Source organism: Peromyscus maniculatus, chromosome 4, assembly GCF_049852395.1.
Source record: "Peromyscus maniculatus bairdii isolate BWxNUB_F1_BW_parent chromosome 4, HU_Pman_BW_mat_3.1, whole genome shotgun sequence".
In the NCBI taxonomy this organism is placed as follows: Eukaryota; Metazoa; Chordata; class Mammalia; order Rodentia; family Cricetidae; genus Peromyscus; species Peromyscus maniculatus.
The window spans coordinates 136,481,162-136,493,502 of record NC_134855.1 but is presented as its reverse complement, the minus strand read 5'-3'; the positions used below and the strand labels follow the sequence as shown (position 1 = coordinate 136,493,502).

At 41.2% G+C, this 12,341-nt stretch overlaps 1 protein-coding gene and 1 non-coding gene across 5 annotated transcripts in view; both read left to right on the top strand.

Annotated features, from left to right (window-relative positions):
- The window catches only part of LOC102906731 (protein NDRG3), a 68,813-nt gene that overhangs the window by 14,609 nt on the left and 41,863 nt on the right, over positions 1-12,341 (top strand). For all 4 annotated transcript variants that reach the window (XM_076571054.1, XM_076571058.1, XM_076571055.1 and 1 more), the window contains exon 2: positions 5,206-5,307. In XM_076571054.1, coding sequence (XP_076427169.1) covers positions 5,251-5,307 — 57 coding nt within the window. In that variant the 5' untranslated portion in view covers positions 5,206-5,250. The remainder of the gene's footprint in view (positions 1-5,205; positions 5,308-12,341) is intronic.
- LOC121829225 (small Cajal body-specific RNA 18) lies at positions 12,212-12,295 on the top strand. Its single transcript, XR_006072008.2, has one exon.

Here is a 12,341-nt window from a genome sequence, read left to right as displayed (position 1 = left end):
AGCCCCATTTGTCTTCTTAAGCCTCAGTTTTTTCATCTTTGTAATAGCAGCGATGCCAGTACCTCTATTTTTCATTATGATATCCAATGAGCTATTAGGGAAGAGAGAGATAGAGAGTAAATACATATGAGTCTGCATGCTAACCCAGTGTTCTGGCCAATCCTCTGGATGCTTCCTGCCTCTTTTAGCTGTAACTGCTTCAGGACTAGCTGCAGCTGACTCCTTCCAGCTCATTCTCCCTTAGTGTGCCTTGTGTTTGCTCCCTTCATTCTGTTTTGGTAATCTGTCTGCAATCTTGCCAAAACCAAAAGTGATTGACTTCGCCCCTAGAATACAAATGAGTACCTTGGTGTCAGTATGTCCAGACAGAGCCAAAGATAACAAATTACTTTGGTCATGGGAGAATGCTATGAAATAAGACAGTACTTTATTACTGCTTTAAAAAATGTTTTTAAGGGCTGGAAATTTCACAGCACAGACTCCCATGTTCCTTTGAGTCAGACCAAATGTACCTGCCTGCTGATTTGCTGAGTGACCTTTACCAAATTCTTGATTCATACTAGTTGCTAATTGGTTGACCTCTTAGAATTGCAGTAAAATATGAATTATAAGGTGAGCATTCACCCTGAGGAAAATATGAAGTACTACATTAATGGAGAAGTCAGAATGTCAGTCCTGTCCAGGACCCAAAAAGATCATTCTGCCCAACTTCTCTCCTTTACAGATAGAGAAACTGAGGCCTAGACAGGAAAAATGCTTTGCCCAGTGTCACTCAGCCAGTTATGGTCCTGCCTAGGTCTGAAGTACACTCCTGATGTCCTTATGGACTCTCTTTTTGGCACAGTAAGTGTCCATGTATCTCCAGGCTTCTACTTTCTAAGTGGACAAAGGCTTGCATTTTGCATCTCTGGACTTCCTTCTTTCCTTCCTTCTTTCCTTTCTTTCTTTCTTTTTTTGTGACAGAGTTTCTCTGTGTAGCTTTGGAGCCTGTCCTGGAGCTCACTTTGTAGACCAGGCTGGACTTGAACTCACAAAGACTGTTGCCTTTCCTAAAAACCGTTCTTTCTGGTATATTCTCCTTCTAGTTGATCTGGCCTATTGAGTCTTTTGAAATCCATATAGTTTATTATATAAAGAATAGTGAATATATTCTTCTTGGAAGATGGCAGAATGAAAATAATACAGTCTCTTCTCCATCTCACTATCTCTAGTAAAGATGCTGTCAGTGATCGCTCCTTCAATCCACCCTCTCATCTCAGGTGATCTCAGTCCTTAGTGGTGGATCATATGCTAGACTGTTCTCCCTCAAAACTGATAAAAAGCCCCAGGAGAGTGTACATTAAAGGTTGAAGCACACAATTTTAGCAAGTGAAAAGTAGCCCTTGTTTCTAAAACTGGCTACCAAGAAATAGCTGGAATTTAATTCCCCTCTTCTTATTTTATATTCTCCTTGCCCTGAATTAGCTACTGAAAGAGTGAGTTCTTATCCTCATGTGATGACTCAAACCTCCGTTTCCAAGGGGTCTGAGTCATTGTTGGTATGTATAGGATTGCTTTAGGCTTGCATCGAAACTGATCCAGGTTCCCATAACCAGCTGGTGGGGCCTGGTATAGACATTATTATATAGTGGAGAAAGAAAAAAAAATAAGTCATTTCCTTATCCCTTACACGTAGAATTTCTGAAAACTGGTCCAAGCCTATAAGTTTCCTGCTTATAAAATAAGTGAAAATAGCCGGGCGGTGGTGGCGCACGCCTTTAATCCCAGCACTCGGGAGGCAGAGGCAGGCGGATCTCTGCGAGTTCGAGGCCAGCCTGGGCTACCAAGTGAGTTCCAGGAAAGGCGCAAAGCTATGCAGAGAAACCCTGTCTCGAAAAAACCAAAAAAAAAAAAAAAAAAAAAAAATAAGTGAAAATATCTCCCTGAGAAGACTGATGTGAGAGTTAACCATAAGATGCTTAGAGAACTCTGGGCATGCAGTTGGTGCCTACTTTTGCCCCTTTCCTTTTCCTTCAGTTGAAGGGTGCCTGGGTTTTAGCACTCTTCTTACTTCCTTTCTAGACTAGGAAAGAGGGCAAACATTTGTTGTCTACTGTAGCTTATGAAATCTTTACCAACCTTTTGAAAATATACCAACCTTTCTGTGCCAGGATGGGACCTGGCAACAGATGCCGGAACTGCAGGCCACAGATCCCCAGGAGTGAGCCAGTCTGTGCAGCTGAGGGATCTGGAGATGGAGTTTTCCACCATGTGATCTTACTTTTCTTATAGATATTATAAAACTGCTCACTGGCAAGGGCCCAAAATGACAGGAACTAAGAAAAAAAGAATGCAGTAGGTCCCTTCATATGTGGAAGGTGACTGCTCCTGTCTTCTTGCACATTCTAAGTGTACTGGCACAGACATCTCACTTTCTCCTGTTGTGGAAGCAGGAGATGGCCAGGCATGGTGACACTTGCTTGTAATCCTACCACTTAATACAGAAGGATGAATAATTCAAGGACAGTCTCAGATACATATCAAGTTTGGGACTAGCCTGGACTATATGAAAACCTGCCTTAGCAAACAAACAAAAAATGCAGGGGAGCAGTAAGCGGGTGTCTGGATTTTGAACCTGAGGTTCCCTGACAGGCCCACCCACCCACAATGAAGTTTGTGCTGCTTTCTTGTGAGTGAATTGAATTAGGAAATAAAGCAGGTGGTATGGAAAACACAGTGTCAGGAAATCACCATTTTACATGTGAAAAAAAAAAGAACATCATGGGGACAAACTAAAATTGGTGTTTATTTTGAGACAGGTTCTTCCTGTGGAGCCCAGGATGGCATCAAACGTTCAGTCCTCCTTGCCTTGCCAGTGGTAGTAATAGGTTTATCCTTAGTTGGAAAAACTGTCAGTAAAGTATCTTTTCATTATTCTGTTATTTTCACTTGGTCTGAATGGTCATATAAAGTCCAAATGAAAAGCAGCCACAGTTTATTGTATGATTAATAAACAAAAATTGAGTCTCAAAAAAACAAAACAAAAACAAAAATTGAGTAAATTACAGGCCTTTTTTTTTTTTTTTTTCAGAGCTGGAGATTGAACCCAGGGCCACATGTGTGCTAGAACAGTAGCTATACCTTCTGAGCTTTGAGTTTCTACCTGTTTCTTAGGCTAGTGATATGTAGAACAATGCCTCTTGTCATGCTGGACAGAGGCAGCAATCCTCATCACCAGCTGGGTGAGCATGAGGAACAGCAGCAGATACACCGTAGTGTACTGCATTGCTAAGCTGTGATGTTTAGTAGGAGAGCTGTATTCAATCATTTTGTCTAATTTCAGTTCACAGTGGGTTTAATCAGATCTAATTCCATCATGGGTCCAGCATCTGTAGCACACCAATCTCTTCTGAGACCTTCTTAATTCTCACCAATTAGAAGCAATTGTTTCCACTTGGAACTCTGTCTCTTATTTTTATTTATCATTTTATAAACCATTGTCATCTCTGTTCTTTTATTCTCTTCTGATCTTTCCCAGTGTTTTGCACAGTAGGTCCCCAGTAAGTGATGTTGAGTGGCTACATCCCAAACTCATTGAATTAGCATTTTTGTTGACTTGATGGGTCCAGGGACAAGAGAGAAGGGAGAAAGCCTAGAGCTTTGATCATGTGCCTGCAGTATCCAATGTTCAGTCTACCCATGACTGTATGGTGAGATGAAGGAAAGCTTTCTGGTTAGCTACCTTATCTCCCTCTAGACGGCTTCCTTTCTTTGAATTCCACAATTTGTTCCCTTTACTGGTTACCTATTGCTATATAACATAACATATCACTTCCAAACAAAATAATTTATTATTTTTTATAGTTTCTGTGAGTCAGAAACACAGAAACAGGCTTGGCAGAGCAGTTCTGGACAATGTGTCAGATGTTTCTATGACTTAAACATCTAAATTCTTAACTGGGACTTTAAGATTCATTTGCAAGATCACTCACATGGCTAGCAGGTTAGTACTGATGTGTTAATCCCTTCCACATGGACCTCCAGAGGTCTGTGTATGCCCTCACACTATACTAGTTTTCTCTCTTGGCAATAGAAGCTCAACATCACAGAAACTACAATGCCCATGTAATAGAACTCTAAATAGTCACATTTTATTATGTACTTCTCTCATATTCTATGAGTAATGTAGGTCATTCCTGGTTTATTTGGGTGGAGATTGTAAGTGAGTGTGAATATCAAGAGTCAGGGATAATGGAACTCATAGAAGGCCATCTCAGAAGTCAGCCACCATCCTCCTAGCCATGCCGCGATTCCTCGGTAAATAGTTGTTTATTTATTTCCTCTTCATTGCCATTGTCATTATTCATTCAGGGTCCTGTTCTACATCATTAACTTTGAGTTGCTAACCTTCCTTAACCCACTCTCCACATGGTTGCTTCCAGAGCATAGTTTGAGAATGTTGTTCTCTTACCCATTTTTAGGAACCAAGATATATACTGCGTGAGTGCAAAGTCTATTGTATTTGTTGTTTCTTCATTAATATGTCACCACAGACTTAGTAATCTAAAGCAACACACCTTCGTTATCTCAAGGCATCATGGATCCTTTGTAAGCCTGCAAGCAAGGTGTCCGTTTGGTTTACCTCTCAGCTGAAACTCCACTGGGGAAGAATCTGTTTCCAGAGTCATGTGGTCATTGGCAGTATTCAGTTTCTTGTAGAGATACTGAACCTAGGGTCTCAGTTTCTTATTTTCCCTCCTTGCTAACTTAAGGGAAGCTGAGCTTAGTTCCCTGCCTCATGGCCATTTTATAGCGTGTCAGCTGGCTCAACAAAGCTAACAGGGCAGATCATCTTTCAGCAAGACAGATGTTAAGATATTTTGTAATGTAACCCCTAAAAGTATTCATGTACATTCTATTAAATTTCACTCATTCTGTTAGTCAAAAGCAAGGTACAGATCACCCACACACACACACACACACACACACACACACACACACACATTAGGGTTGGGGGGAGGAGATGAGAAGCTGTGGAAAGGTATGAATACCAGAGGAGAAGAATAACATAGTCCATTTGAGAGTCTGTCTGCCTCCACTATGTGTCTGCTGCACCCTGTGCAGTACATGATATACATAGAGCAAATTCCAGTATCTGAATGATTGACGTTATGTTTCCAACACCAGCTTGAGCATCTGTCTTCTCTTCCATCTCTTCTGTTTCAGAGTTACTGGTTCGTTCTTGAGACTTATCTACTCTAAGCCATCCTCATGGATGAACTTCAGGATGTTCAACTCACAGAGATCAAACCACTTCTAAATGATAAGGTAAAGACTGTTTTGCTTTAGCTAAAATATATACAGATGGTTTTCTTCTGCTATTAATTAATTTCTTATATCATCAGAATACTAGGTAAAATATTAGCTTGATTTTTAATGCCTGGAGACCAGAGGGTGGAGTTAGCCAATAGTTAACCAAAGAGGCCAAGCAGTGGTGGCACACACCTTTAATCCCAGCACTTGGGAGGAGGAAGCAGGAAAATCAGGAGTTCAAGGCCACCCTGGGCTACAAGAGTTTGAACCAGTCTAAAAGAGAAACAGAGCCAGGTAGTGGTGGCTCATGCTTTTAATCCCAGCACTAGGGAGGTGGAGACAGGAATATAAGATGGATAAGATAAAATCTCGGCTGCCCCTTCAGTCTGAGGATTCATGGAGACAGGAGGGGCTTACCCCATTCGGTCAGAGGCTCCAGAGAGATAAGAAGTGACTGTGACTGCTTCTTTGCTTCTCTGTTCTCCAGGCAAGCTTTATTTGTCAGAACACAAACAAAATACCATACAACAGGGAATATTTGTAAAAATTCATTTCTAACCTACTCTTTGGTGTCTCCCTACCTTTTTTTTTCTTTTCCACAAGAATATGCAGTCATTTTTTTTTAAAAGTTTTCCTACTTTATAGAGATCTAAAAGGGAAGAAATAATATGGCCAATTTAAATAGAAAATGTAAAGGTGGCATTTGATTTAGGATCCAAATGCTTTACCTTTTAGTTTCTATAAGGAGATTTTAACACGCATGGTTAGTGATAGATATAGGCTACAATGCTCTCCTAATATTTGTTGAGTCTACAATGTGACCTTTTGGTCAACATCACCATTTTCATCAGAGATAGATGTCAGTAGTATACCTCATTTTATGGTGGCAGGGGTGTTGGTTTTTTGATATAGGGTTTCTATGTATAGCCCTGTGTAAACCAGGCTGGCCTCGAACTTACAGATCTACCTGCCTCTGCCTCCTTAGTGCTGGGATTAAAGGTGTGTACTGCCATGCCTGACAGAATATACCTCATTTTTATCTTAGCACCAGAGAATTTCATGATGAATGGCATAGTTGACAGCCACTAGGACTCACCAAATACAAGGCATGATGTGAGGTACCAAACATCAAGACAAGCAGATCCCTCTTGTCCTCCCTGTTCAGTGTACACATCTGAAACACTTTCCTATACTATTCTTTTGGTTTATTGTCCTAGTCTTCTGTCAGAGTACTTTATAGCTTGGTGTGAGTCCATAATATCCTTAAAGGAAAAAATTAAGAGAGCGTGTGGATAAGGTGAATGGGTGGGGAAGGATGAGAGCACTAAGCAATGTTGATGCTAATGATCTCTGTCTGTCTGAAGCAAGGCTCTTTATAACATCTAGTTCTGCTGACTTATAATTTTTACTAAATTATATTGCATCCTGCCAGCCCCATACTTACCCTGTGACTTCTTCTCTCTGTCACTTTTTCCTTTGACTTTCACTAGACTTCATGTTCTCTCCTTTGGCAGTCTATACTTTTTAACACCCTCTTCTTGACTTCTGCTGCCCTCCCCCAACATGTTTCCAGAAATCTCTATTCATTAAATACCATCTTTCTATGTATAAGGAGGATTGTACCTAAAATAATGTTCAGGAAGAGGAGGAAGGAACTAAAACCTACAGCTGTAAAGCTCATGTCTAGCCACAGAAATGAATATTATCAAGGCAGGAGAAAGCAGACCATTTAGCTTCAGTAACTAAATAACCTGCCCTCAGTCTTGCTAACTATCAGGTAAGGGATTGTTTAAAAATGAAGGTCCCAGACCAGTCTGAGAGGTAAAGACTGTGGTCAGTAGATGTCAGCGATTGTCAAGTGTTTATCCACTAAGCTACTTACCCCCATTATCTTCATCATTGTTTTGAGACAGGGTCTCACTGCAATTCAGACTGGCCTTGAACTCTGGATTCTCGTTTATGCCATGTCTTAGCTGTTCAGCGTTTTTAAAAGTTCCCAAGATTGAGACTGGACCATAGTTGATTTTGATTGGCCAATGTTAGAAAAATGGCCTGATTGACTTCAGATATTTGAAGACTGAGACAAATAAATGCCCTTCCCTGGCCCTGAAAAGCCACAAAATGGCTGCGGAGGCATTAAATGCAGAAGTTAGTTGCTTGTGTATATCACAGAAAGGGCAGTTAGAGAAGGAAAGGGGTGGTGGTGGTACCTATAGAAAAGTACTGAATTGGGGCTGGACAGATGGCTCAACAGTAAAGAATGTATATTGCTCTTGCAGAGGATGTGAGTTGGGTTCCTAGCATCCAGGTTGAGCAGCTCACAACTGCCTATAACTCCAGCTCCAAGAGATCTGATACCCTTTTCTGGCCTCTATGGACACATTCATGCTCATGCACATATTCCTACAAAGGCACATACACATAATTTACACAAAAGAAAGAAAATCCCTGGATTAATGTCTGAACCTTTCTAAGGCTACAAGGATGTTTCAGCTAGGTCTGATGTGTGCCTTAACATTATAGAATGAATTGTGTTCCCCCCCAATTTTATGCACAGAAACTTTAACCCACACCACATGTGACTTTTGGAGAGGAGGCCTTGTGATGGTTAGTTTTTTGTTTTTGTTTGTTTGTTTGTTTTTCAAGACAGGGTTTCTCTGTGTAGCTTTGGAGCCTGTCCTGGAACTCACTCTGTAGACCAGGCTGTCCTTGAACTCACAGAGATCCAGCTGCTCTTCCTCCCCAGTGCTATGGGATTATAGGCATGTGCCACCACTGCCCAGTGTGATGGTTAGTTTTAATTGTCAGCTTGAAATGATTTAGAATCACCTGGGAAGACAGTCTTGATGAGGAATTGATTTTCTAAACTAGGTTGGTCTATGGGCATAACTGTGGGGAATTGTCTCGATTGTGCTAAATGATTAGGGAAGACAACCTACAAGTAGGCAGCGCCATTCTCTGGGTTTGAGTCTTGGACTATATGAAAAAGGAGAAGGCAAGCTGAGCACTGCAAGCACGTGTGTTCTCACTCTCTCTGCTCCTGACATCCCAGTGATAACGGATAACCTGGTTTGTGAGCTAAAACCAAACCTTTCTCTGCCCAGTTGCTTTTGTCAGGTGTTTTTATTGTAGCAACAGTACAAACCTAAGACAGGCCTTTACAGAAGTGGTTAAAATTCAGTAAGGGCAGAAATATAGCAACTCATCTGATAGGGTTGGTGGCCTCTCCCTGTTACTGTATGAGGGACAGTGAGAAGGCTGTTATCTGTGAGGCAGGAAGAGCCTTCATCAGAGACTGAACTGAGCCACAACCTTCATCTTAAACTTTGCGACTTCCAGACTGAGCGACTAACTTTCTGCTGTAAGTCTTCAGATCTGTGTTATTTCCTTGTGACCCAAATAGACTGACACCAAGCAAAGTCTCACTCCCTAACATCTGTCAGTTCCTCTTTGATATGCTTGTCCTGTTTCCATCCACTTCCCACACTCCCATCTTGCTTTTCCTCTCCCTGAGACACATCCCTGTCCCATTTACTATTCATGAAAGTCCTGTGTTCAGACTGAGTAGACAAGAGTTCCCTTTGAACAGTGGCGTTATCAGAGAACTATACCTCATATCCTCCCATGTTCACTGATCGCAGGGATTCCTTGGTATTTGAACTGCCAGCTTAGTTCAGTAAGTTGGTACTTTTGTATATGTTGTAAAAGAAAATGATGAGGAAAATGCCTCTCACCCATCTCCACCATTTCATTTGATGCTCTAAATAGCTTGGTGAGGTAGAGAGCACAGATAAGGGTATTTATTTCCATATTGCTGAGTAAAATAAAGCTAAGAGAGGAAGTAGCTCTCTAGCTTGAGCTCCAAATAATGCTCGCAGGATTTCTTCATATTGACACTGATATTGTTTTGGACTAGATATTCTTTGGGACACTATTCTGTGCAATGTAGAATGTTTAGCAGCAACTTTGGCCTGTATCTACTGGATGCTACTAGCTCTCCCCTAGTGAGAACTGCAAAGTCTCCAGACGTTGCTAAACATCTTCTGGGGTACAAGGTCCCTGGACGACAAGCACTGGTGCTGGGTTTGAATGGATAGATGCCTTGAGACACTTTTGTTGTTCCTTTAGGCTTCCTTCCTTCCCTCCTTCACTCTCCCTCTCTTTCCTCCCTTCCTCCCTTTCTTCATTTTTTTTTTTTTGTGTGGAGTACGGGCTATCCAGCTATTATTTATTTATTAAGTACTTTTTATGTGCCAAATGCTTTACATCTATTCTCTCTCAGTCCTCAGATTATTCCTTTGGAATAGTATTAATATTCACTTAGCAGGTAAAAGTAAGCTGATTGACAGGCCAGCCTGCCCAGTCAGTAAGTGGTAGAGCTGGGACTGAAACCCAAGTCCTTCCTGTTTTGAAATGTTCTGCCAACTGTTGGGACCATGTAGACTCTGCCAGTGTAACTTCTCTTGTCTCTTTAAGGAGCAACCTAGAGATGTATATTATTTTACCCCATCTTTTTCTTCATGATTTGCTCTTAGCCTAAGACATCGCCAAACCCTTTCAGGCTTCAGGGAGCTAAAGGAAACGTAGACCAACTCTACTGCAGAGAAGCGTGTCCTGGGTGACCATAAGGAAGTATTTTCCATATATTTTAAGAGACACTTATGTTAACTTGTCTCATTACTCATTGGTATTCTTCCCATTTTATTTTAGTATGCCTGTAATTTTGTCTATAGCTCAGAATTGTCAAGAAGTGGGTGAATTTGCCATGTTTATTTTGGCTCCAGTGGTGAAAAGAATTTACCACCAGTACAGAATGTATAGATAAATGAGTGTTTTGTTTTTTTTTTTTCTTCAAATAGCATTATAAATGTGGTGGTACAGACTATAATACCAGTGCTTAGAAAGCTGAGATAAGAGAACACCAAGTCCTAGAATACATAGCAAGATCCTGTCTTAAAAGAAAAACCAAGTATAATAGCATACCTCTAAAATCCTAGCACTTGGGAGACAGAGTCAAGAATGTTGTCAAGAGTCCAAGATTAGTCTTGTGACTTAATAGTGAGTTCCAGGCTAGCCAGGCAGGACTATATAAGACCCTGTCTCAAAAAAAAAATATTTAGCCATTTTCAGAGTATTTTTACAAATATTATATTATTTTCCAGCCTGGCATGGTGGCACATACCTTTAATCCCAGCACTTGGGAGGCAGAGGCAGGTGGATCTCTATGAGTTTAAGACCAGCCTGGTCTACATAGTGAGTTCCAGGACAGCCAGGGCTATGTAGAGAAACCCTGTCTCATAAAAACAAACAAAAGGACAAACATTATATTATTCTCTTAGCCTCTTGCTAAATAATCACCTGTTTTACAGATGAGGCACATAACTTGTCCAAAGCCAGTGTCTATTAAAGTATTAGAGCCCAGTCTAGAACCTTTAACTTTTAACTCTGACCCTGAACTGGGGATCTGATGCTGTTCCTGCCATCCACTGCTGCTGCTTGTTTGTTATTCAGCCACCTCACCCAGCAAATCTCATACCAAGCAGGAGAGTTGACCATGCTTCGTTCCCCTGTTTTCTAGTCTGCCTACTTGCTTTAGATACTAAAGAACCTAGTTAAAGCCAGAAGCCAGGTATGAAAACAAAAACAAAAAATAGGAAGCCACAGTTGAAGATATATCAGGAAGGGGAACAAATACCCAAGGGGATGATGGAAGCAAGCTATTTGCTTTGTTTTGATTATTACAATAAATTGTGAAATAACTCATACTCATACTCATACTCATACTGTAGTTTAAGGTTTGTTTTTCTACTGATGACTAGGCATGTAAGCAAAGGGAAAGGGGAGGGTATAAGAGTTGTAAGAGGGAGAACTCTGTGATCAACTTTTAAAAAAATCACTTTTTATTGATATGGTTGTTTTGTCTGCATGTGTGTCTATGCATCACTTGTGTGCCTGGTGCCCACAGAGACCAGAAGATGGCATTGGATCCCCTGGAACTGTAGTTAGAGATGCTTGTGAGCTGCCATGTGAGTGTTAGGAATTGAACCTGGGATCTTGGAAGAGCAGCAAGCACTCTTAACTGCTGAGCCACCTCTCCAGCCCCTGGGAACAACATATTTATAAGCTCCAGGAGAACAAAAACAAGAGTTTGTGTCGGGTTCCTTTTTTAAAGATCGTATGTGGAGTGGGGCATGGGGTGGAAGGAGATTGGATGGCTCAGTCTTAATAGCACATGTTGTATAAGCCCGATGACCTGAGTTTAATCCCCAAAACCTATGTAAAGGTGGAAGGAGAGAACCAGATGCCCTTTGTCCTCTGACATCCACATGTATGCAATGGTGCACATGTTCTTCCTCCAATAATACACATACATACAATAATAAAATAACATTTTTTAAAAATTTAATAAAGGGGGGCTGGAGAGATGGCTCAGCGGTTAAGAGCACTAGCTGCTCTTCCAAAGGTCCTGAGTTCAATTCCCAGCAACCACATGGTGGCTCACAGCCATCTGTAATGAGATCTGGCGCCCTCTTCTGGCCTGCAGGGATATGTGCAGACAGAACACTGTATACATAATAAATAAATAAATCTAGAAAAAAAAATTATAAAAAAAAAAAAAAATTTAATAAAGGTTTCCAGAGGGTCTGCCCTATTTGGTGGGTTACTGGTTAAAGGCTGGGTAGCTGGAGTGTCAGGAAGGGCAGTGTAATAGGGCAGGGAGTGCCTAAGTTCCCTAGCAGTCCCAGGTGAGCCTGCAATACTTCCTTACTATGATCAAGCCTCATTGTGAATGGTGTTGCTTGCTTAGAATCTGAGATTATGAAAAAATTCCAGGAAAAATCTGGCTCAGGGAAATAGATACTGTGGAGTGAATTAGAGGCAGGTTTAGGGATGCCCCTGCTACTGTAGCTGTTGGCCCTGGCCAGTGAGAACTTGATCACTGTATATTCTGAGTTTCTGGGAACCAGGAGAAGGAGTGTGCTCTGGAAGAAAGAAAAGGAAGGGTGTGTGGGGATAACTTGATGGTAGGTCACACATCTCGTATGTAT